Source organism: Schistocerca serialis, chromosome 9 (assembly GCF_023864345.2).
Source record: "Schistocerca serialis cubense isolate TAMUIC-IGC-003099 chromosome 9, iqSchSeri2.2, whole genome shotgun sequence".
NCBI lineage: Eukaryota > Metazoa > Arthropoda > Insecta > Orthoptera > Acrididae > Schistocerca > Schistocerca serialis.
Window position 1 is genome coordinate 32,692,749 of NC_064646.1, and position 26,144 is coordinate 32,718,892.

Consider the following 26,144-nt stretch of genomic DNA (forward strand, 5'->3'; position numbering starts at 1 on the left):
TTCAAGAACTGAGGATGAAATGTCGTGTGGCTAGGGCCTCCCGTCGGGTAGACCGGTCGCCTGATGTAAGTATTTTTAGGTCACGCCACTTCGGCGACTTCCCTGTAGACGAGGATGATAGGATGGAGAAGACAACACAACGCCCAGTCCCCGAGTGGAGAAAACCTGCGACCCAGCCGGAACTCGAACCCGGACCCCTTGCGAGATACACTGATACGCTGACCACTCAGATATCGAGGCGGACATGATTGAGGATGACTACAGCTGACAAAAATTTTGCTTTTAGGCATATATTCAACGAAATAAAACTTTTTCTGATAAATAAATTCCACACTTAATCCTACAGAAGTAGAAAAGATTGCGCGCGCGCGCGCGCGCGCGCGCGCGCGCGCGCGCGCGCGCGCGTGTGTGTGTGTGTGTGTGTGTGTGTGTGTGTGTGTGTGTGTGTGTGTGTGTGTGTTTTGCTACAAGAGAGCTTTCGTACTGGCAGAAGGAAATTTTCGCACTTCCTTGTTTAAAGTCCTACATTTCACTTATTTGCTGGTGCACAGGAGTGATGTAATATCAATGGCGCTCAGGTTTTAATAATAAGTGAGAATTATTAAATAATTTTAGTTTTATGTGAACGGCTACTGTAAATTTGTCTCGCACTATTTGTAATGAAACTTTTAAAAGCTGATGTTTCTACTGACTGGACTTGGAACATCTCCATTTACCTTGTATCATGTTCATGGATATTAAAAGTTCTTACTTATGTACACTACAGACAGGCTAACATTGCTAACATACGCCCAAAGAAGTAAATGCGTCTTTTGTAGAGCTGACGTGGTAGTGTTCTGTGCGTCCAGTTTCGTAAGCAAACTGTGCACGGGAGAGCGCTGCTGTCGCAAATCATGAGAAGAAATACGTTCCGTGTGATGTCTCAGCTAGTTTCTGAGCGTGTACCAATCACGATGCAGATCAGTTTTGGTGTGCTTCACGACGAGAAACGTCCCATGCGAGGGCATCTTTACACGGATTGTTTCTGAAGCAGCATTTAAAAAGTGACTTGTAACAATGTGTCTCTGACTCAGTACCTTTCTTTCTCTCAACGAACAGTTTAATTCTCCCAGCGTCCTTCCACTACTGCCAGTCTCTCAGAATTCGCCAAAAATTTCCTGACTTTTACAGTAAATTAAATTTTACCTAAGACCCTGCGATATCCTTGATTTCCAAACAAGTCGCCAGCCTGATGAACTGCACGACGAAGCCAGCCGCTGTGGCCGAGAGGTTCTAGGCGCTTCAGTCTGGAAGCGCGCGACCGCTACGGTCGCAGGTTCGAATCCTGCCTCGGGCATGGATGTGTGTGATGTCCTTAGGTTAGTTAGGTTTAAGTAGTTCCAAGTCTAGGGGACTCATGACCTCAGATATTGAGTCCCATAGTGCTCAGAGCCATACGAACTATTTTCTTGCACGACGTCGTCCTGTCAAGAGATCAGGAACGGAACGAGTACGGATCTTCGAATCCCGTGCTGAGGGTTGTCTACATTTGAGATGGAGGCGCCGCTGTTACGCCAGTGCAGCACTGGCTTCCCTCCGTGAGTACGACGAGCCTGAGAACGGTAGCACTGCGGTCCCGTCGAATCTTTCTCTCTCACTCAAGCTTACTGGAATGAGGCTGGTCGCGACGTAGTAAAGAAGCTGAGTGCGCCATCATGCTGTTGTAAACTGACACTCACAGAGGGAAATGACGGGTAGTCGGTATCAGATGGCCGTGGAGGCTGTAAGATACGCTCATGCGGCACCTGCAACTTAATCTCACATGGCGCGTATACACACAGAACTCTCGGATAGGGAGGGCGGTGGTTCAAATCCCCGTTCTACCATCCAGGTTTTTCGACGTTTCCTCAGATTGCTTTCTACGAAAGCCAAAATGCTTCCTTTGAAAAATCACAATCTGTTTGCTTCACAACTCCCTAATCCGAGATTGGACTCCGTCTGTAATGACCTTGTCTACGGGACGTCAAATCTTCATCTGCCTCCAGAATGAGATTTTCACTGTGCGCTTCCTGGCGGATTAATACTTTGTGCCGGACCGAGACTCGAACTCGGGACCTTTGCCTTTCGCGGGCAAGTGCTCTACCATCTGAGCTACCCAAGCACGACTCACGCCCCGTCCTCTCAGCTTTACTTCTGCCTGCACGTCGTCTCCTACCTTCCAAACTTCACAGAAACTCTTCTGCGAACCTTGCAGAACTAGCACTCCTGGAAGAAAGGATATTGCGGTGACGTGGCTTAGCCGCAGCCTTGGGGATGTTTCCAGAACGAGATCTGCCGTCCTTCCGCAGTTTCCATCGACTGTTTGGAGAGTAAATACATACGACGGATGTTGACTAAAGAATGGCACAAATGCTCATACAACAATTTACTGTAGAGTCAGTCGTACAGGCTTTCGTCTCCCTCCCCAATACAATGGACTTTTCCCACCTCCTTTGACATTCTTGGATAACGTCCAGAAGGCCATTCCTTGACACCTTCTGAAGAGCTTTGACTGCATTGGTCTCGCTGTCGAAGCGAGGTCACTTAGTTTCTGTTTGGCCGTCGTATTAAGAAAAGTCACACGGAGCCAGGTCGTCACTATAAAGCGGATGGAATACCGTAGACATGCGTTTTTGCGCCAGGAACGCGATAACAGTATTAGCAACATGAGGCCGAGCATTGTCATGATGAAACTTCCATTGTCCAATGAAATTACTTAGTTTTTTGGGAGGATGTGATCCTTCGTCAATTGCTTCAGGACGTTCGGAAAGTAATCTGCTGTGACCGTTGTGCGTCTTGGAACTGTCAGTGTACACCATCCTCAGGTAATCGAAAAAGGAATGACTGGGGCTTCACAGACTGACTTCCAAGCTCTTGCGTTTTGTGGTGGGGATTGAGCATGTTAAACCCATTCCGTACTTGACCGTCTCATCTCGGGGTCGTAACAGAACGCTCACGTTTCATCAGCAGTGACGAAGTTTCGACACCTAGCATCGCCCTCATACCCAACATACTCTTCCCAATTGCGGCACACACTGGCGAGTCTGCATTTGCCGTGGAGTAAGCAGTCGCGGTACCCACCATGCACAAGCCCTAGACATTTACAATTGTTCTTTTAAAATTGTGTGATTGGTCTCAACTGATATGTGCAATCTGTCTGTCAGTGAGACGTGATGGATCACAAATAATGGTACCTTCTGCGTTCATTGTTGTTTCTGTTACGGTGCACCTGTTCCTCTCTGCAATTCAGCATTTTCCCCGACCAGTTTTGAAAGCACGATGCCAACGGGAACATGTTCGACGAGATATTGCACAGTCCCCGTAGGCTGCTTTCAGATAGTCGCGGGTTGCGGTAGAGTTTTTCTTAAAGAGAACCCAAGACTTTATCGCATAAAGCTGTTCACGAAAAACAGCCACGAAGATGATTCGAGCCGATTACGAAACAAGAGATTACGTGACAAGATCCGTTGGTAAGTTTAAAGAGCGTAGGGAGACCACACTTCTGATCTCTAACTCGTGTGCGAAACAGCGGGGAAACACGCGCCAGAGGCGCAGCAGTTGCTGGCGAATTACAACGCGGATTCCTCGGCCTCCCGCTGCGACGGGAATGTAAAGCAGAGAGCCGCGACACACAATAGCACTATCAATAGCGGCGTGCCGCGGCGCCAAGGATAAGCGATGCAAATGCTGCGGGAAGCAGGTGTATCGGCGGTATCGACTGCGCGTGATTCGCGGCGTCTCTGGGACGCTCGGCCTTGCGGCCGGATCGTCGCCGCGCCGCCAGGAACCGCGCGACCGCATTCCGCCGTGCCGGACGCGCAAGTAGGATCCTCGGTGGCTGGAAATACCGGCGACTAGCGCCACCCAGCCAGTCCAGCCGTCGGTCGATTACTGTATTACGTTTGATCCCTACGTCCTACCTCACACATATTCCTTCCTCCTGGTGTCATACCCCTTCCCTACCCGCACAGTTTAAGCTTTCATTAGAAATCTTTTTTACACCGTCGTATTTTGCGGTATACGGGAACTCATTAACACAGAAACTTTGTGTTTCACTGCGAAGTAACAACGTGCGCTAATTACAGCCGAAATGTATTCGTATCTACACTAAGTTCGTCTTAAGTTGAACACGAAAGTCAACATAGCGTTATATATTCTTCCGGACCTGTCGTAACCCACTGAATTCACGTGAAATTTAAACCACGCAGTCACGTACGATCATGAGGATAGGCTTGTGCTGTAGCTCCGCGGGTCTGGCAAGTGCTCTACCATCTGAGCTACCCAAGCACGACTCAAAGCCCGTCCTCTCAGCTTTAATTCTGCTTGTACCTCGTAACCTTCCTTCCAAACTTCACAGAAGCTCTCCTGCGAACTTTGCAGAACTAGCACTCCTGGAAGAAAGGATATTGCGGTGACGTGGCTTAGCCACAGCCTTGCAGTTTTAATCTGCCAGGAAGTTTCATATTAGCGCACACTCCGCTGCACAGTGAAAATCTCATTCTGAAGGCAGATGAAGACGTCCCGTAGACAAGGTCATTACAGAAGGAGTCCAATCTCGGATTAGGAAGTTGTGAAGCAAATAGATCGTGATCTTTCAAAGGAATCATTTTGGCATTCGCATTAAGCAATCTGGGGAAACGACGAAAAACCTGAATGGGAGGACGGGGATTTGAACCGGCGCCCTCCCTACTAGAGAGTTCAGGGTCTATACGCGCCATGTGAGAGTAAGTTGCAGGTGCCGCATGAGCGTATCTTTTAACAGCCGTTTAATAAAACGTCAAGTTCCATGTACCTATATGTGATTCGTCAAAACTATGAAAATCGTGGATACTTTAAATTGCGCAGTGGTTAGCACACTGGACTCGCATTCGGGAGGACGACGGTCCAATCCTGTCTCCGCCCATCCTGATTTAGGTTTCCCGTGATTTCCCTAAATCGTTTCAGGCAAATGCCGGGATGGTTCCTTTGAAAGGGCACGGCCGATTTCCTTCCCCATCCTTCCCTAACCCGAGCTTGCGCTCCGTCTCTAATGACCTCGTTGTCGACGGGACGTTAAACAACACTAACCTAACCTAACTTTAAATTGTAAAATATCATTTAGCACAATTTGTAAAACGGATGAATTAATAAATGTTAAAACTCTGGTAATACGCTTCATGGTAATCAGTCGCTAAGCGTAAATTAGGCGAAAGAGAAACATTTTGTGCTAGTTCCGCACGTGTGATGTAAGAATGTACTGCAGAGTTGGACTGTGGAACCAAAAAAAGGAAGCCAATGACGATAAAACTTTGTCAGTAGTGAGAAGTTTACTCGTGTTTTCTTAGTTTTCTTCGCGCATTTACTACGCTCGACACAGAACATCAGATGACGTTTCTGCAACCTACCGTAACAGAAGCAACTGATTTTCTTTTCTTTGAAATCTTCTACAAAACATTAACCACTATCTTCTTCTCGCCGCAGTATAATAGTTTCCGGCGTCTGCATTTCACTGCGTAACAAGACGCATCTTTAAACCTTTCACACTCCTACGGCGAGAGCACAGGGCCACGACAGTCTGGACAGAGAAAGTGACTGTTGAATGAAATTTAAAACAAGAACTACATGGGCTGGGAAAAAATGAAAAATGTACATGCTTTACCGGCAGACACTTAAGTTAGAGCATTTGTTCCCCATTCGGCCCGGGATTGATTTCAATCCGGTCCGCAGAAGAAACTAGCGAGGTTGCTCCTACTGCTTGTCGACTGCGATCGCCTATTTTATTGCAGTATTTTTTTCTCTTCTTTCTCGCATTAACATTACTAAACAATACTTGTCCGTCGTGGATCTACCACAACACGGCAACTGTTGAAACTGATGGTAATTTATAATGAATTAACTGCGAGCAGTTTGTAAGCGACCTTTCTTCCATGGTATCATTTCAGGATGCCTGGCATCCGATCTTCAGTTGTATACATTTACTTACTTGTCGTGAACATTGATTATTTACTAATGGCGTTGCAGAATTTTGCAACGGAAGTCTTAACATAGCAGTTGTAAAACGCCGAAAGTGAACATTTAATGTTCACGCAGCGTAACTAAATGCAGAGATCTGAAGATGGGATGAACATAAAATCAATGTATGTTTTACCGCGTAATTTCTTGCAGCTGCGTTGTGCCACAACTTTAACGCCGCACACGCTCTGACTCTCTGCAGCAGGAGCGCTGGTGTTGCGCCAGGTGACAAGGCTGGCCCGCAAGCTTTAAGTATGTGAATCTGGTCCGCGGGTCACCAACGGCTGCCCACACCTCGGTTAGACCAACAACTTAATACCCAAGTAGCGCCTGTCGCTGAGAGTGGGTTTTATTTAACAGCGTTGAACGTACGACAGCGAGGTACAGGGTGTTTCAGATCGGTTGATGCATTTAACGAAGTTGATTTCATTTACACGTGTAAAGATGGAAACTTTGAGTACGTATCTTGGCTCCAGCTGTAAGTTTCCGCTAGAAGTAGTTGCGCTCTGCCAAAAGTACGCTTCGTTAGTTTTGGTTCACTACAAAAAGGACGCAACGAATGTTAGGATTACCGGTAGTATTGGTAGGCAGAGAAACATAAATGACTGTAAGAGACGAACTTGGAGCCGACGACTTCTCTTTTATCTTTGTTTGTTTCCTTGTTTGTTTTGCACATCATTAGAACCGCACATCCTTCAGCGTTAGTCCACTGCGTATTTTATATCGTTACAGAATATAAATTGCATTTTAAGAGCGATAAAAATTAGTTGATCGTGTAATTTCTGCGCTTTAATGTAACCACAGCAATTACTTTTGATTCAAGTACATTTTACACGAACAAACATAAAAACTATATATAATAAATTGCTGTTATTTTGTACTCAATAGACCGTTCTTAACCATGATCAAAGAGTTTCCTGTTATTGATTAATGCGAAAGTTGTTTATGACTAACAACATGTTTTATGTACCTTTGACGAAGTATTGAAGCCGAGCGGTCTCAGGCGTTGCAGTCATGGACTGTGCGGCTGGTCCTGGCGGAGGTTCGAGCCCTCCCTCGGGCATGTGTGTGTGTGTGTGTGTGTGTGTGTGTGTGTGTGTGTGTGTGTGTGTGTGTGTGTGTGTTTGTCGTTAGGTTAATTCAGATTCAGTAGTGTGTAAGCTTAGGGACTGATGACTTTAGCAGTGAAGCCCCATAAGATTTCACACACATTTGAACATTTTGAAGTATTCAACCAATAGTTGACATGTTTTTGTTTCGTATTCTTTTATTTTACCATTTTATTGAGGAATAGCGTTTTCTATATGATAAATCTGTGTTTTCTTCATTTTTACTACATCTTCCTGTTTCACGTTACAGATCACCGATTTTCGAATAAAACGTGAATTAAACACTGACAATTTCAATTTTTCTGTAAATACTATTTACTTTTAAGTAACAGACAGGAAGATAACCATGTAGAACAAAAATGTTCCGTAGATCACCCTACATATATATCCTCACTTAGTTTTTACATGGTTCATGATTTCCGGTTTTAAAGGGAATTGCATACATACAGAGAGAGATCGTTATAAGGTAACGCCCGATAGGTATGCAACACACCTAACGTACAGGTAATGCATAACCAAGGCTACTAGAACTATTGCAGTCTATATTCATTCGTGATAGTCTACAGTAGCCTACTGTAGTTTTACAATTCAAGCTAGAAGTATCTCTGCGCAGCTACCTCACTTGCTCGCACGTTCATTATGTAATCTGCAATAAAGCAACATTGGCATTTTACATTCTCCATTTCAGTAGGTGGAATTCAGTCAGAGCTGTGTGGTTTGAGTTTCGTCAAGGGTACAGCACTCCGCCTCCGGCCATAAGAGGCGTATGGACCACACAGTAAGTTATTACTATTTTTGTTAGGGCTTATGAAAGATTCCGTTTATGACTTCCCTTCCGACAACTTGGGTGTCTGCAGTAACTTCAGATCTGCTCGCTTGTGTATGGCCCAAGTTTGACTGCTATCAGAATGTTTGCCGTGTCTTCCGCGGAACGCACAATAAACACTCGAGAAAAATAAATGTAATAGTTGATCTTAAACGTGATTGTAAAAAGTACCCCAAACCTGTAGGTGCGTGCATGAAAGATGGACGTCCCTGTAAAAGTCGATGATTCTTTTGGAAAAAGAGGGTTTGTACTCCTATGTGTAAGGTAAAATTTTTTACCAGCTTTCTGTCTTTATTCATGTAGACGATATTGTCATATGAAATAAGCAGAATGTTTTTTGGCGTCCGCTAGTGCCGGAACCCCAGCGCCCAGCTGGTGCTGGACTGCTGGCCTGTGAGTCTTGACTCGCGCCGTGCCGCACTCCCCCGGTCCGAGCTGTTTACCAGTCGCACTCGGGTTTCCTATGCAGCCGACGTGACGTCAGCGACCCAGCGCACGACAAAAAACGGGACGGAACAGCAGCGGAGCGTCGCTCTCTTTGCAGCTGGCCCTCTTCCAAGTGTACGAGACGTAACCAGTGGCTCGGATATAACCTCTGTGCCGCTCTACACGCGTACACAGTGGTGTTTCGAGATCAGTCGTTATGCCGTAAGTCGGGAAAGTATCCTTCAAGGAAAAGAGGCAAGAATGTCAGTCACTACACAGAATTAATTTTGTATGTAAATACCAGTAGGCACGTCATCTGTCTTCCCTACGCACCCAGTTCTGTGAAGAATCGAACTCCCATGTACAAAACTTGAAACATAATTTCAGATGGCTGTGAAAGTTTGTTGGAAGTTATTAAGTGCCCACATTATCAAAAACTGCATGAATATAGTCTGGGTAATTTACGCGCCGTGAGTTTCACTGCCTCGAGACAAACTATCTATCTTTAATACCTGACTTACTGTCCTAAGCTTTCAACATACGATTATACCTGCTATAGTTTAATACTGTGGTGCAAGGCTTTTCAGTCTCACTAAACATAACCAACAGCCATGCTGTGGATGAGTCATTGCATAAACACTACTGAAAGAGCTATGGCATAACGGTGAGGAGTTGCCGCTGCACAGTGAGTGGACATTCCCCACCACCTCACTCTACACTATGTTGGACGACGATTTGCTATACGGGTTATTAATTGCTGTGCTGATAACAATTTCGTGAGGACATGCGGAGCCGGTCGGTGTGGCCGAGCGGTTCTAGGCGCTTCAGTCTGGAACCGCGCGACCGCTACGGTCGCAGGTTCGAATCCTGCCTCGGGCATGGATGTGTGTGACGTCCTTAGGTTAGGTTAGGTTTAAGTAGTTTTAAGTTCTAGGGGACTGCTGACCTCAGAAGTTGAGTCCATTAGTGCTCAGAGCCATTTGAACCATTTTGACATGCGGACGTTCTGGTATTACAATGAGATGACAAGTCATGGGATAGCGATATACACATACAGGGTGTTACAAAAAGGTACGGCCAAACTTTCAGGAAACATTCTTCACACGCAAATAAAGAAAATATGTTATGTGGACATGTGTCCGGAAACGCTTACTTTCCATGTTAGAGCTCGTTTTATTACTTCTCTTGAAATCACATTAATCATGGAATGGAAACACACAGCAACAGAACGTACCAGCGTGACTTCAAACACTTTGTTACAGGAAACGTTCAAAATGTCCTCCGTTAGCGAGGATACATGCATCCACCCTCCGTCGCATGGAATCCCTGATGCGCTGATGCAGCCCTGGAGAATGGTGTATTGTATCACAGCCGTCCACAATACGAGCACGAAGAGCCTCTACATTTGGTACCGGGATTGCGTAGACAAGAGCTTTCAAATGCCCCCATAAATGAAAGTCAAGAGGGTTGAGGTCAGGAGAGCGTGGAGGCCATGGAATTGGTCCGCCTCTACCGATCCATCGGTCACCGAATCTGTTGTTGAGAAGCGTACGAACACTTCGACTGAAATGTGCAGGAGCTTCATCGTGCATGAACCACATGTGTCGTACTTGTAAAGGCACATGTTCTAGCAGCACAGGTAGAGTATCCCGTATGAAATCATGATAACGTGCTCCATTTAGCGCAGGCGGAAGAACGAAACTAAAATGAGCTCTAACATTGAAATGAAGCGTTTCCGGACACATGTCCACATGTGTGTGAGGAATGTTCCTGAAAGTTTGCCCGTACCTTTTTGTAACACCCTGTATATAGATGGAGGATGTATCGCGTACGCAAGGTTTGAAAGGGCAGTGGATTGGCGGAGCAGTTATTTGAACTCAGGTGATTTATACGAAAAGGTTTCCAACTTGATTATGGCTGCACGAAGGGAATAAACAGACTTGGAACGCGGAATGGTAGTTGGAGCTGGACTCGTGGGACATTTGATTTCATTTCGTAAATCGTTAGGGAATTTAAAATTCCAAGATCCACAGTGTCAGGGGAGTGCCGAGAATATCAAATTTCGGGCATTACCTCTCACCACGGACTAGCAGTGGCCGAAGGCCTTCACTTAACGACAGAGAGGAGCAGTGCTCGCGTAGATTTGTCACTGCTGACAGACAAGTAACATTGCGTGAAACCAACGTGGGACGCACGACAGAGTATCCGTTAGGACAGTGCGGCGATATTTAGCGTTAACGGAATACGGCGGCACACGACCGACACGAGTGCCTTTGTCAACAGCACAACACTGCCTGCAGCGCCTCTGCTGGGCTCGTGACCGTATCAGCTGGATCCTAGTCGACTCGAAAACCGTTGCCTGATCAGATGAATTCCGATTTCAGCTGGTATGAGCTGATGGTCCGGTTCGAGTGGCGAAGACACCACGAAGCCTTGGATCCAAGATGTCAACATATCACTGTGCAATCTCGTGGTGGCTCTATAACGGTGTGGGCTGTTTTACGTGGAATGAACTGTGTCCTCTGGGTGTTCGGCTACTTGGAGGCCTTTTACAGCCATTCATTCGGGCCACAACTGTTCATGATTTATATGAAGAACATTCAAGACAAGTCGAGTGAATGATCTGGCTACCCAGATGGCCCGACATGAAGCCCGTCGAATATGCATGCGACGTAACTGATAGGGCAGGTCGTGCACAAAATCTTGCACCGGCAACACTTTCGGAATTATGGACGGCTGTAGGGACAGCACGACTCAATATTTCTGCAGGGGACTCCCAGCGACTTGTTGAGTCCATGACACGTTGCGTTGCTGCAATCCGCCGGGCAAGACATGGGCCGACATGATATTAGGAGGTATCCACGACTTTTGTCACCTGACTGTATTCTTCCAGCATGAAGTTTGCTCGCTGTTGCCGACCCAGCTCGTTCAGGTTTTGTCAACTTTCACTTTGTTCTATGGTTGTTTATTACGGTACATTTTCATTAGTTATTCGATCTATGCGTCTAACCTTGAACATTATTCTGTGTTAACAGATTTCAGAAACTGTTACTCTCTTCTCGTCTGAACTATTTACCGTCCAAGTTTCACTTCCATAAATACTACAGTCCATATAAAATACTTACAGGGAAGACTTCTAGACACTGTGTGTTCGATGTTACCAATTTCCTCTGTCTCAGAAACGCTTTTCTTGCTATTGCCAGTCTGCGTTTTATGACCTTTCTACCGGGTGATCAAAAAGTCAGTATAAATTTGAAAACTTAATAAACCACGGAATAATGTAGATAGAGAGGTAAATATTAGCACACATGCTTGGAATTACATGGGGTTTTATTAGAACAAAAAACAAAATTCACAAAATGTCCGACAGATGGCGCTGGACAGCAAAACGTCAGTGACTGCGCATGACAATCGTGTGTAAAAGGAGCTGTAACGAGAGAGAGAATCAGATGAGCCAGCAGTCGCAGCATGTTGATGTTACCAGAAAAGGCGCTTTTAGTGAAGCTGTATTATCAGAATGGGGAATGTGCTAGTTCAACGTTACGATCCTATCGCCATAGGAAGGGGATTCGAACGGGTAAAGGTCCGTTGACAAATGCAGCTGTGACGAGAATGATTTCGAAGTTCGAAGCCACGGGTTGTTTCGACGATAGACCCTGTAGTGGCCGACCGAACACAAGGCGTAATGCTGCTGAGAAACTTCAGGAAGAAATGGAGACTGTAGCGGGTTCGTCTATGCAGGGGAAGTCAGCGCTCGTACAGTCGTACGTCGCACTGGCATTCCATACACTACTGTTTGGTTGGCACTTAGGCGTACCCTCCGATGCCATACGTACAAACTCCACCGGCATCATGAACTGTTACCTGGCGATTTAGTGAAGCGGAGGGCATTTGCGGTGTGGGCGTTTCAAAAGATGGTGGAAGATGACGATTGGTTGAGTAACGTGTTGTGCACCGACGAAGCTCATTTCACGATCCAAGGATCTGTCAACGGGCACAACTGCAGAATTTGGGCTACCGAAACTGTCATCGAAACTCCATTGTACGACGAGAAAGTCACGGTATGGGTTGGATTTACCACATCTACCGTTATCGGGCTTTTTTTTCGGGGAAATGCGTGATTCTGGTTTTGTAACTGCTACCGTGACGGGTGAGAGGTACGCCGATATGTTACAGAATCGCATCATCCCCAGCCTGGCTGATAAACACCTGCTGGAACGTACGATGTTTATGCAGGATGGCGCCCCACCCCATATTGCTAGACGCGTGAAAGATTTGCGTACGTCGTTTGGTGATGATCGTGTGCTCAGCCGCCAGTTTTGTCATGCCTGGCCTCCCAGGTCCCCAGACCTCAGTCCGTGCGATTATTGGCTTTGGGGTTACCTGAATTCGCAAGTGTATCGTGATCGACCGACATCTCTAGGGATGCTGAAAGACAACATCCGACGCCAATGCCTCACCATAACTCCGGGCATGCTTTACAGTGCTGTTCACAACATTATTCCTCGACTACAGCTATTGTTGAGGAATGATGGTGGACATATTGAGCACTTCCTGTAAAGGACATCATATTTGCTTTGTCTTACTTCGTTATGCTAATTATTGCTATTCTGATCAGATGAAGCGCCATCTGTCAGACTTTTTTGAAGTTTTGTATTCTTTTGGTTCTAATAAAACTCCATGTCATTCCAAGAATGTGTGTCAATTTGTACCTCTCTATCTACATTATTCCGCGATTTATTCAGTTTTCAAATTTATACTGACTTTTTGGTCACCCGGTACTTCGAGCACTATCAGTTACTTTCCTGCCCAAACAGCTAGTCTTCACTTACTTTCACTGGCTCATTTGGTAATCTAATGCTCTCGGCATCGCCTGATTTGATTCCACGACATTCCATTACCCTTGTTTCACCTCGGTTAATATTCTTGTTACAATCTCTCTCAAGGGCATATGTGGTTCGAAAACGTTCGGAGTGCAATAAAGATGCTACGGTAACTGCGGCCGCGTATCTTACAGACCGTCAAGAATCACTTTCAAATTAGGAAGTACTGATGGGACCGACACTGCTACGTCGAGATACATGTCACTTTGTTTTTCGAAAGAGATAGCTAGAACGAACCGTTTTCAGGATGCCCGCTTCGATGTTTCTGTCTCAGTGATAGCAGGCAGTGGGAGGTGACGTCAGATCGAAGACAGAAGGCAGTGGGCCGGAATCAACGATCCACCGAGCCGGGCTGTCCGAACCGCGGGCCCGGCACGGCGCGCGTGGGCTGCCGGCAGCGTGGGCTGCCAGCGACCTGTTTCCGCCAGCTCGCAGGTCGATGGCGCGCGGCGGCCCGTCGCGGTATTTCCGACGCGGCCGCCCATCCCGTCTTCGGAGACAGCCTCGAGGCGCCGCGGCACACTCACGGCGCCGAAATTCCGACGCGGGCGTTGCGACGGGCGCGGCGAACCTCCGCGTGAGAGATCCTGCTTCCAGTATGTCGAGGGCACGGTGAGAACTTTCAACTCCCCTGCCACAGGTGTACAAATTATTCTTCCAGCCTGCCTGCTCCTACCTCCGTCGCAAACATTAAAGTGGCTCACCCTGCCGCGCCCGAGACACGAGAGTACACGCGTAGTGAAGCACAGTGGTCAAAGCACGCCAGCTCGCGTTTCTGCTAACCTGGCAAGCTTCACGGGACCCGCTGAGGCTGCTGCAACTGACAACGCGGCTGGTCCCAGCGGAGGCTCGAGTCCTCCCTCGGGCATGGGTGTGTGTGCGTGTTGTCCTCAGCATAATTTAGGTTAAGTAGTGTGTAAGCTTAGGGACTGACCACCTTAGCAGTTACCTCCCGTAAGATTTCGTTCACACACACACACACACACACACACACACACACACACACACACACACACACACACACACAACTGACAACGGGTTGCGCGCAATCAATCCAACGTGACTAGTCAAGTATATGTTTACGTACGTAATTTCACGGCAGCTCATTTATCAGAACGGTGGGAGAAGCAAAATGAACAAACCAAACTTAAAAGGAGATTGACGAGAAATTAAGAATTGCGGAATATATACCAGTCACGAAACAGTGGCCAAGTCCAACAGGGGAAAAGATGTAGTGCTTTTATGAGGCAGCTTCAAATAAATCGGTAGTGCCTCGCAATGCAAACTGTGTAGTAAGTTACTAACACCCATTCGCGAACCACGAGTATATTACATGTTTGTGAATTTGAACAGCATTCTACAGAGGATGAGGCAGGAAAGTGATTTCTGCAATAGTCACGCATTAACAGGAATGGACGTGCGGATTCGTTATCGTGATGCAAGGCCCACGAGCTGTCTCGCCACATTTCAGGCCGTTTCCTTCTCGCATTTCCTCGCAGGCGTCGCAACACGTCCCGATAGTAACATCCATTAACTGTTTGTCCCTGTGGCACGAATTCATGATCAACTAATCGTTTAAAGTCAAAGAAAACTATCAGCATGGCTTTGACATATGACCTGACCTGACGATCTTTTTTTTGAGCCTTGGAGAACCTTTCCCCAACCCATTGTGAAGATCGAACCAATGATTCTTTTAAGGAACATGTTCTCATTTGCGCAATGCAAAAGCTCTTCACAGATTGCGAGGCTAAGGTCTTTCCGGTCTTGACTCACGAGCCGTGGGACGAACTTTGCGGCAAAACGATGCGTTGCAAAATGTGCCAGGATTTCATGATATGATCCGACTGAAATGTTAAATTTTCCTGCAATCTCTCGGATAGTCAGTCTTCGATTTGCGTGCACAATTCCGTTGAAGTTTCTGACACGAGCGTCGTCGGTAGACGGTCATTTTTAACTTCCGTGCGGCTATTTTTAAACCGTGTTAACCATTCGTAGCACAGAGTACGGCTTGAGCACTCGTCACCGTAGGCTTCCTGCATCACTTGGTGTGTGTCTGTGAAGCTCCTAACGCTATCCCGAAATTCGCAAACTGTGTGATACAACGCTCTACCCAATACAGCAATAAACAATAACTAACAGACATACATCAATGAAACTTCCCCGCAGTTCCTGCCAATGCTATGTACGTGTACGAAGTTACATTGGCATCTGACCGTGACTTCTGCGTACTTAATCTTTATTGTCGGGTAGTGTATTTCAGGCCACTGATGATACATAAAAAAAATAAACACAACACATGATACAATAAAATCGGTTTAACGTACTTGTACGTAGAGGGTCCTAGCCAAAAAATTATCAACGTAGTATTTCCGCAAGTGCTTCAATGCTTAACCCATAAAGGTACTACCGTGTCCCCATTCTCTCCAGCTTTATGTTCTAATTTTTGGTATCCACCTTTCCCCACTAAGCACAATGCTGATTAGCCTTTCACAGCCGGTGGGTCACGACGTGACGCTGAACAACGATTTGTGCTGCGAAATTTTGTTGTATCCTTTTATTTATTTATTTATTGTTCCGTGGGACCAAATTAAGGAGAAGTCTCCATGGTCATGGAACGAGTCAATACATGAAATTATAACACGATAGCAGAAACAGATAAAATGAAATATAAACAAACATATTCAGGTGACAAATCGTCAGTTTAAATAAAGAAAATCAACAATGTAACACTGGAATTTCCTTAAGTTTTTAGCTCTTCCAGGAGCTCCTCGACAGAATAGGAGGAGTGAGCCATGAAGAAACTCTTTAGTTTAGATTTAAAAAAGTCTGGGCTACTGCTGAGATTTTTGAGTTCTTGTGGTAGCTTATTGAAAATGGATGCAGCAGAATACTGCACTCCTTTCTGCACAAGAGTCAAGGAAGTGCATTCCACATGTAGATTGGATTTCTGCCTAGTATTAACTGAGTGAAAGCTGCTAACTCTTGGGAATAGGCTAATATTGCTAACAACAAACGACATTAAAGAAAATATGTACTGTGAGGGCAATGTCAGAATTCACAGACTATTGAATAGATGTCGACAAGAGGTTCTCGAACTTACACCACATATAGCTCCAATAGCCCGTTTTTGAGCCAAAAATACCCTTTTTGAATCAGAAGAATTACCCCAAAAAATAATACCATACGACATAAGCGTATGAAAATATGCGAAGTAGACTACTTTTCGTATGTTGCTATGAGCTATGCTATAGCAACATATGTATAAGTTCATAATATGACGTATTATACTTTATAATAAAAGCTGTTGTTACAGCTCACATTATAACTAATCAATTTGTAGATGGTCTGCAACAGGGAGTGACAGCAGCGGGGAAGGTGAATTTAATGAAAGAAGCGCAAGTATACACTGGCTACTTTGTTAGTTTCAGTGCACACGAGGCCCAAACAGGCAGTGGTCGAATAATTTTTATTTCAGTTTTACGATGATATCTTATTACTTGAAGACATTAAGTTTTCTATCCTACATGAATGGAACGAATAGGAGTCAAATATGCCAAGCAGTTTTTAGTTTTTTGAGTAGCCTGAAACATTTCCTTCGTCAGTTGGCGCTCCCGTGGCATCAGGCGACGTTGCATCCATGTCCGTGATCAGAACCCACCGACTCTTGTCGATATGCGGGCGCTCGAGATAAACAATGCGACACAGTGCTGCACAGATATAACTGGGAACGTTTATTGGTGGAACTGGATTGATCCCCTGATGTGTTGCACATCGTCTCCCACAGGCTCACAGCAACTTCCGCCGATAATCTTAACAACAATAAGGCTGGAATACATTTCAAAATCTGTACAGAAAAGAATATAAAAAAAACAACCCACTCAAATGTTCACAGAAACGAATGCAATATACTTGCTTCAATGAAAATCTCGTCAAGTCCGTCTTATTCACCAAACAACGCCGCCTAGATAACTATTCAGCTCCACAACGTATTTTGAGATATCTACGTACGGAGTGTCTACACACTTGCTGAATGTCAACACTCGCTGAGTCAATGGCTCAGCCCGAAATTCGAGACCGCGCGCCGTAACGCACTTCCGAAATCTCTCAATTTTTCGTACTGCAAGAAATAACTCTGTAGACCACGTAACCCCAATCATCACTTCAGCCCCCACACGGCACACAACTTGTCCACCTGACGAGGGCTGCCGGTCGACTCCTCGATTCCGCGAGTTCCACAGCGCTCGACGAAGTAATCTGACATTCAGGCCTTTCGGTCAACCAGACTCAGTAACCGCGTGCAGCTCACGCTAAACACTCTACTGCAAAATATCACCCGTTGTCAAGACTTGTCAGACGTTCATTCCTCAGTACGTGCTTGAAAACAGCCTCCACGCTGGGAAAAATCACTCGCCCAAGAGCCAATCTTTTAGGTCGCCCTCTCCCACCACACCCATTTAGGACGACAAACTTCCCCTGCATATCGACTCTGGCGCACACAGTAGCCAGAAAAAGTGCACACACAAGGCTCGTAGCGTCTGTAAGTGCACAAATTAGTACAATAAAACTGTTTTAGCTCTCGTCGAAGAAAGGATACTGTGAAGAAATACTTTAATTTTCAAATCAGCGCCCGTTCTGCTGTAGACTGTAAATTCATTCAGGAAACAATCGCCGAGGATGTGGTTAAGCTGTTTATCCGCAGATCCGTTCTTCCCGGACTAGTAGTCTCGTAAGGTACGCAGCAGAAGTTCTGTGAAGTTTGGACGGTGGGAGAAGAGATATTGGCTGAAGTAAAGCTGTGAGTCATGGGTCAAATGGCTCTGAGCACTATGGGACTTAACTGCTGAGGTCATCAGTCCCCTAGAACTTAGAACTACTTAAACCTGACTAACCTAAGGACATCACACACATCCATACCCGAGGCAGGATTCGAACCTGCGACCGTAGCGGTCGCGCGGTTCCAGACTGAAGCGCCTAGACCCGCTCGGCCACACCGTCCGGCATTGAGTCATGCTTGAATGGCTCAGTCAGTAGAGCACTTGACCGCGAAAGATAAAGCTTCCATTGTTAATCTGCTAGGAACCTGCCGGAATTTGCTCGTATAGCTTTAAGAACTTAGCGTTATTTTGCGAGATAAATGATGGAGTTTGGACAACATGCTACTCACCACTGAATAGTAACTATCTGTTGCCACTTCGTTTTGGATTTTATTTACTCGCTACAATTGGTTTCCAAGACACAGCATCTACGCAATTCACCATGACAAACCTCGAACCGATATCTTTTCATTGTCGAGGTATTTCAATAAATATCCTTATTCTCAGCGTTTATTTGCCAACAGTACACTTTGGGTTTTTTTCCCGTGAAATTAGAAACAGCAGCTGAGTAACAATGTGGAAGAGAGTCGGTCGAATGATTATGCGTTCACCGTCGCACCTCAATGGTATAACGGCGTTCATTCAGAACAATAGGGCCTTTCCCAGAAATCGATTACAGCAGTGAGCTCCATGATTTTCTCTTCATTGTTTTCAACCCACGTCTGTTGATGTGTCCTCTGTAATAACAGAGAACGCCCACGGTCCTGTTACTGCGAGCTAACACGCCCCAAAAAGCGGCGGCCATGGCAATTCGCCCTTCTCTGTTGGCACAATGACGGCAAAGTATATGCGTGAATGCTCAGCAACTGCAAATCAATTACAAAATTTTAACTGATTTCCTTGGAGCTGAGGGTCTCAAGATAGATTGAAAAAGTTTAATAGAACGAATCTGTAGTGTACAAATCTAGGTGGATAAGTCACACCTACTTCGCTTCTGTGTCAATGGAAACAGAGCTCCAGATACTTGTACGGTTAGCATCACGACAAGTAAGGGTAGCAAGCAGATTTCCAACAAAAACTTTATGGAATACTCCATGGGAGAACTGAGCTCTAAATTTTTCTCTTATTAAATGTCGATTTTAAAGGAAGAACTCGAGATGTATAATACGCGGAATAGGAAAGTGAGCATGTTATAATTTAGTTGAGTCGGTATGATTCCGAAAAAGGCTCGCGTGTGCAAAAAAAAAAAAAAAAAAAAAAACCATACTATTACAGTTTTATTTAGTGTACTTAAAAAGTGTCGTACATTAACAAATGTGCTACTTCACAGAAACCCGTAATACGACTGTTTAGCTGCAACGGTCTTTAAAGACCTTGAGCACTCCGTTTCAGGCCCTGATGTTTATGTATCTCACGTCTGGAGACTAGCTGCAGGGAATGACGATATAGAGGTTAAAAGTGTCCTGCAGGTGTCAACCTGATGATGATTACTGGATGAAGAGTACGAACAACGCAACACCAGTTATGCTACGTATTGCAACACTACACAAGAACAACAGTTTATTTGCAAACTATCGACACTGCTACACGTTTGAATCAGTCTTAATAAGAATGCTAGCTTCCCTCTGACTCGAGGCGCAGGGCTAAAATAGTGGCTGTTCAAACAGCGATGATAAATACCCTATAGGCAACCAGCTGTACTCAAAAATAGTCGAAAATTTGACCACTGGGCTGAGAAACGTGCACCGCTTACAATCAACACACTTCTGCTGACGAGTTCCTTGCAGCTTTCGCGAAAACCGCCACACAGACAAAACAAGATAGCCGCGCGCGATTAGCCGAGCGGTCTCAAGTGCTGCAGTCATGGACTGTACGGCTCTGTGTGTGTGTGTGTGTGTGTGTGTGTGTGTGTGTGTGTGTGTGTGTGCGTGTGTGTGTTTGTCCTCAGGATAATTTAGTTTGTAAGCTTAGGGACTGATGACCTTAGCAGTCAAGTCCCATAAGATTTCACACACATTTTTTAACAATGCAAGATAGAAGTTCAGAGCTAAGAAGATCGAGAGAACGCTTCAAATTTCTAAAACTTAAATATTTTAAATGTGTTGGTTGATAATGTACATTATTTTACAATTATTAGTTTCGGTTGCTAAACAACCACCTTCAGATCTGTAAAAGAAAGAAGAAACCCAAAACTGCCTTTAGGTTAAAACGAATTTTACAACTTCAAGAACATACATTACTTCAAAGTCCTGAGCGGTAAGCAGCAAAAATAGACCACTCACGCAAGATAGACTGTTTCCATACTTGGGCTAGCTACTTTCCGTTCATTACTCTGAATTAAAGTATGTTCTTGAAGATTAAAAGAGTCATTTTAATCTTAAGGCAGTTTTCTGCTTTTTGTCACTTTTACAGATCTGAAGACGATTGTTTAGCATCGGAAACTGGTAATCAATTGTAAAGTAATGTATTATTACGATCAAGATAGTTAAGAGATTACATTAAAGAATTTAAAAGTTTTAGAAATACATCAGCTCGCTTATGTGCTTCACCTGATGTCAGATCTTACTCATTTCAAATTTTCCACGGAAACAAATGCTGATTATTACCTTTTAAGCAACACTCGAAAAGACCGACTGATCACAATTCTACGCTAGCAACCGGAACGAACTTCGGAATTCTCGTTAAGCTGTTTGTACTGGTAGGTTAATTTTTGTCATTCACTGTGGATCACTAACTACTGATTCCTGAAACATGGAACAGTTTTAAACATCGCCTGTATTGCAGAGTGAGAGGGAGTGGGTAGTTTAGAGTGTAATGTCCCGTCGACGACGAGATCGTTAGAGAGAGAGAGAGAGAGAGATCATCATCTCTGACAGGTGAAGGACGAGGTGCGTTTTCACGGAGACCATGCCGACATTTGGCTTCAATGATTCACGGCAACGACAGAGAAATCAAATGTGGATGGCTGCACGAGTATTCGAACTGCCGTCCTCCGTAATACAAGTCCAGCTGGAAAGTGCCCTTCGTCCCTCATCGGTAGGTCGCGGTCGCAACCACAATCCACGCAATCTTCGCGCGACACAAACGTACTGCTCCTCCGACTACAAGGACAGCTTCCTTGGGGGTCACTGATTAGTTCTCAACAACAACACGCCACTACAACCAGGTTAAAAAATGGTCGCCAGCCTCGGCCTGATCTGCGAGAAGACGGTTTCACTACTTCTATACTGAAGCCTCAAAGAAAGTGGTATAGGCATGCGTATTCAAACACAGAAATATGTAAACACGCAGAATACGGCGCTGCGGTCGGCAACGCGTACATAGGACAACAAGTGTCTGGCGCAGTTGTTAGATCGATTACTGTTCCTACAATGGCATGTTATAAAGATTTAACTGTGTTCGAAAGTGGTGTTATAGTCGACGAATGAGCAATGGGACACTGCACCTCCGAGGTAGCGATGAAGTGGGGATTTTCCCGTACGGCCATTTCACAAATGTACCGTGAATATCATGAATCCGGTAAAACATTAAATCTCCGACATCACTGCGGCCGAAAAAAGATCCTGCAAGAGCTGGACCAACGACGACTGAAAAGAATCGTTCAACGTTACAGAAGTGCAACCCTTCCGCAAACTGCTGCAGATTTCAGTGCGCGGTCCATCAACTAGAGCAAGCGTGCGAACCATTCAACGAAACATCATCGATACGGGCTTTCGGAGCGGAAGTCCCACTCGTGTACCCTTGGTGACTGCAGGACACAAAGCTTTACGTCTCGCCTGGGCCCGTCAAGGCCCACATTGGGCTGTTGATGACTCGAAACATGTTGCCCGGTCGCACGAGTCTCGTTTCAAATTGCATCGAGCGGATGGAAGTGTACGACTATGGAGACAACCTCATGACTCCATGGGCCCTGCATGGCAGTAGGGGACTGTTCAAGCTGGTGGAGGCTCTGTAATGGTGTGGGGCGTTTGCACTTGGAGTGATATGGGACCGCTTGATGCGTCTAGATAAGACTCTGACAGGTGACACGTACGTAGGCATCCTGTTTTATTACCTGCATCCAGTCATGTCCATTGTGGATTCCGACGGACTTGGGTAATTCCAGCAGGACAATGCGACAACCCACATGGCCATAAGTGCTACAGAGTGGTTCCAGGGACACTCTTCTGAGTTCTAACACTTCCGCTGGCCACCAAACTCCCAAAAGATGAACATTACTGAGTATGTGTGGGATGCCTTGCAATGAGATCTCCACCCCCTCGTACTCTTACGGATTTATGGACATCCCTGCAGTATTCATGGTGTCAATTCCATCAAACACTACTTCAGAAATGAATCGAGTCCATGCCACGTCGTGTTGCGGCACTTCTGCGTGCCCGCGAGGCCCCCATGCGATATTAGGCAGGTGTAGCAGTTTCTCTGTTTCTTCACCGTATACCACTAAGCAATTACCTGTTGTAACCTACTTCCTATAAGAAAGGTACCGAGATCCGAGCACTCGACTGGAAAATTTACACCGCTGACCATATACCGCCTACTTCCACCTTCAGCCAATAATGTCAACAACAATGTAACAGTAGTGCAGTTCAAAGTCCACTGGTCAAAAGACACACAAATTTCCGAGGAAATAATGGAATTCACTGTCTCCAATCAATCTTCATCAAGTTCTTTATTTTTATCCAGGAGCACCTAGCAGCTGGTTTCACGATGTCGTTAGAAGCCTCTATAACGCGGATAGGTCGAGGTAGAAAACATTTCTGATTCTTGCAAGCTTTCCATATTTGAAAAGTAACTTAACTGATCATTAAGGATCACTGGCCACCGACGTCAGAAACACCTTGAAACATGACCTTCACCCCATATACCACAAAACTTCCTCCCCTGTATCTTGCGATTTAACGAGCTCTGAACAGCGCCACGAAATTAGTTTCAACATTTTGCTTTTTCAACCAATCAGCCCCAGAAGCAAAATGCAAGCATTTCTATCAGCTATTTCCTACTCCTGCTAATAACAAAATGCTACTTCATGTGAGGACTTTTCAAAAGTTCATTTCCAACGGGAGATAGAAACCATCTGTCATAATGTGAAAATTTCGCACCCTTAAGTGAACACAGCAGGGCCAGCCACACATTACTTCGGTTATGGAAATAACAATCCAGTAAGTCCAGGCTGGACAGCAGTCCGCATCCCCTGGAAACCAGAAACCGGACTTGGTGTCCACAACTGCAAACAGGTCTGGAAAGCAGACAGGGCGGGAATGGGAATGGTGCGTTACATAGCGTCTTCACAGGGGCAAAAGGCTTCTTACCATCAGTCGGCATAGCTACCGCCGGACTCCCACCTTTCGTGAGATCCAAACAATTCCAGGAATTACTTAAATACGGCTTTCAGCCAGTCAAGACCTGACGTGCCGAATGATTCGGTTTTGACTCAGAATGTTGCCATTCTTACTGGACTTCAACTTTCTCTGGCTAGCAGCGCGTCTATGGATAGCGCTGTCCTGTGACAGGGCTTCCAACACCATGTCCGATCCAATAGCTGAACGGTCAGCGCGTTGGAAAGCCACGCGCGGGGGCCCGGGTTCGATTCCCGGCTGGGGTGGGATATTTTCTCCCCTCAGTGAGAGGCTGTTGTTCTGTCCTCATCATTTCATCCCCATAGTCGACGCGCAAGTCGCCCAATGCGGCGTCGCACTCAATGAGACTTGCACTTTGCGGCCGAACTTCCTGCCTGGGAACTCACGGCCACTGACGCCATACGATTATTTCCATTTTTTCCAACACCATGGTACTGGAAGAACACGTCAGAGGGAAAGCTCTGCTCCTTAAGCCAGCCCAGAAGATTCGGGGCCCAGGATGTAGCATATATTCTGATTCCGCGAAGAGCTGATTTTAGGTAAACTAGGGAAAAACAATCAGATCAAGCTGTCACTCTGCTGAGAGCTAAGACCATATGCCAAGGAACCATGGTACCCCAGGTGAAACTCAAATAGAAGTTAATTCATTTCTCCAAATACGATTTGAAATGAAGTCTCAATCATCTCACTGGACACACAATTAGCGATCCTCCCCACACATTGTGTCCCTTAAAAGAGAACAATTGTGACTTCAGAACGATGTAAATGATCTACGACTGAAACCAGATACTCCTCTGGCCCTCCACCGATGACGCAGGTCATGGCAGTGAAGTGGTGTCTACATGCAGGTCAACTGTATGGAATCAACCATTAGTAAGACGGTTCCACGCGAAGACCTGACAGAATGACCAAGAGGATCCATCGTGTTTGAACTTGGTTATGACCACATTGTACGTAAATGAAGTTGCTCGAGTTACTGATGCTGCAACGTCGACTGTCCAACTTATCTACAAGGAATGGTATATCACTGCCAGCCATAAAACATAGTGTAAGAGCACTCGTCATAAAACTATCTTCAGCGACAGGGACCGGAGATGAGCATCACTATCTATTAATTAAAAACGGTTTGAAACCCGATGGGAATTACTACTGACAGTGAATTCAAGTCCATCTCAACCAGTATCTGAACAAACATTGAGAAAGGAAGTCCATGCAGTATGTATTCGGAGTTGGGGAACTTACACAGTGCCATTTCCCAACGAGGTAGATAAATCGTCTTTAGGCCAAATAGCACAAACTGGCCAGTAGCTGACCAGATGACTGTACTGTGGCCCGACAAGTCGCGGTTTTGTATCTTTGCAAATGACGCAAGTCATCGGGTGCACCGACGGCCCAATGACACCTTTAATTCACAGTGTGAAGAGGGTGTAGTTCAGACCGGTGGATCGGAGTTGTTTTGAAGGCGGTTTTCGTACAGCGACTTGGACCCATTCGTTCAGGTTGGACTGAGCACGAACAAGCGAGTTCATTTCAATATTTTCGGTGAAATCGTGTTGTCTTCTCTTCTGTATCTCCACGATGAGTTTTGTGCGGATTCGGATTTTTCCAAGATGACGACAACCGTGTTCACACGGCTGCATGCATATCGAATCTCTACTGGCACTGCAAATCACGCGAGATTAATCCCATAGTAAGTCTGTCGACTATTTGGAACAGCAGTTAGGTACGTAGGAATGACAAGCTATTCATCAGCGAGCATACCTGAAGGAACTTGTGGACGCACTTCCTTGCCAAACTGAGGGCATTAACGACGCTAGAGTCGGGAGTTGTTGGGATGGCTAAGTGTTTGTGCAGTTTGCCTGTATTACAAAGGAGAGTGGTGCACCTTCTGCAGGTGCAGGGCGACCAGGAAGAGAGCGGTGCGAGTGCGGGCGAGTCCTCGCGTCGGCGACTGACCTTGGCGATGTACTGCGGCGCGATGTCGGCGAGGCCGCGCGCCCGCCGCCCGCACGACTCCACCGGCATGCTGCCAGCGGCGGCGCCTGCAACACGCAACACACCTCAGTGTAACCGTTCTCTCAACACGCTACCACCCCTCAGACCACTCAACCAACACCAAGGCAAGGTCGGTCGGTCGATTAGGAGGGGGAAAAAAAAAGCGTGCAGCCGCATTTCTTTGCACAGTGCTAGGAGTGTGCGTCCTGCACAAGATACCAAAAATCCTGACCGTTGGGATGTAAATTTTGGGGTAGCGTTGGGTTTTGAGGTCGGGTTTTCAGGTCACTTTTTTTATGTTTTACTCGAATAATTCGAAAACTGCGGTTTCTAGTGAAAATGTTTCCCTGTGCAAAATGAAACTACATTAAATTTCCTGCAAAAAAGTTCCTGTTCATTTTTTCTCTAGGAATAATACGTTTCTTCATTCAGGAGATGGAAAAACAGCAGATTATTAAAAATATTGTTCTAACGGTATAAAATTAATGTTTATCTTTAAACGAGGTGGGTTAAAAACAAGTATTAAATGTGTATACCACATCTAAGTGCAGTAGCTTCGTATTAAGGGAAAATTGTGTTCCTGGGGTGTAACAGGGTGGAGGGAGCTGGTATATGTATGTATATATATATATATATATATATATATATATATATATATATATATATATATATAGGTCCATTGATCGTGTCAGGGCCAAATATCTCACGAATTAAGCGTCAAACGA

At 45.6% G+C, this 26,144-nt stretch overlaps 1 protein-coding gene across 1 annotated transcript in view; it reads right to left on the reverse strand.

Moving 5' to 3' along the window:
* The window catches only part of LOC126419299 (GTPase-activating protein CdGAPr), a 478,818-nt gene extending 453,356 nt beyond the window's left edge, over positions 1–25,462 (reverse strand). Inside the window, exon 1 of the mRNA XM_050086473.1 lies at positions 25,381–25,462. Within this exon, the coding sequence (XP_049942430.1) occupies positions 25,381–25,449 (69 nt within the window). The 5' untranslated portion in view covers positions 25,450–25,462. The remainder of the gene's footprint in view (positions 1–25,380) is intronic.
* Positions 25,463–26,144: the final 682 nt, after the last annotated feature.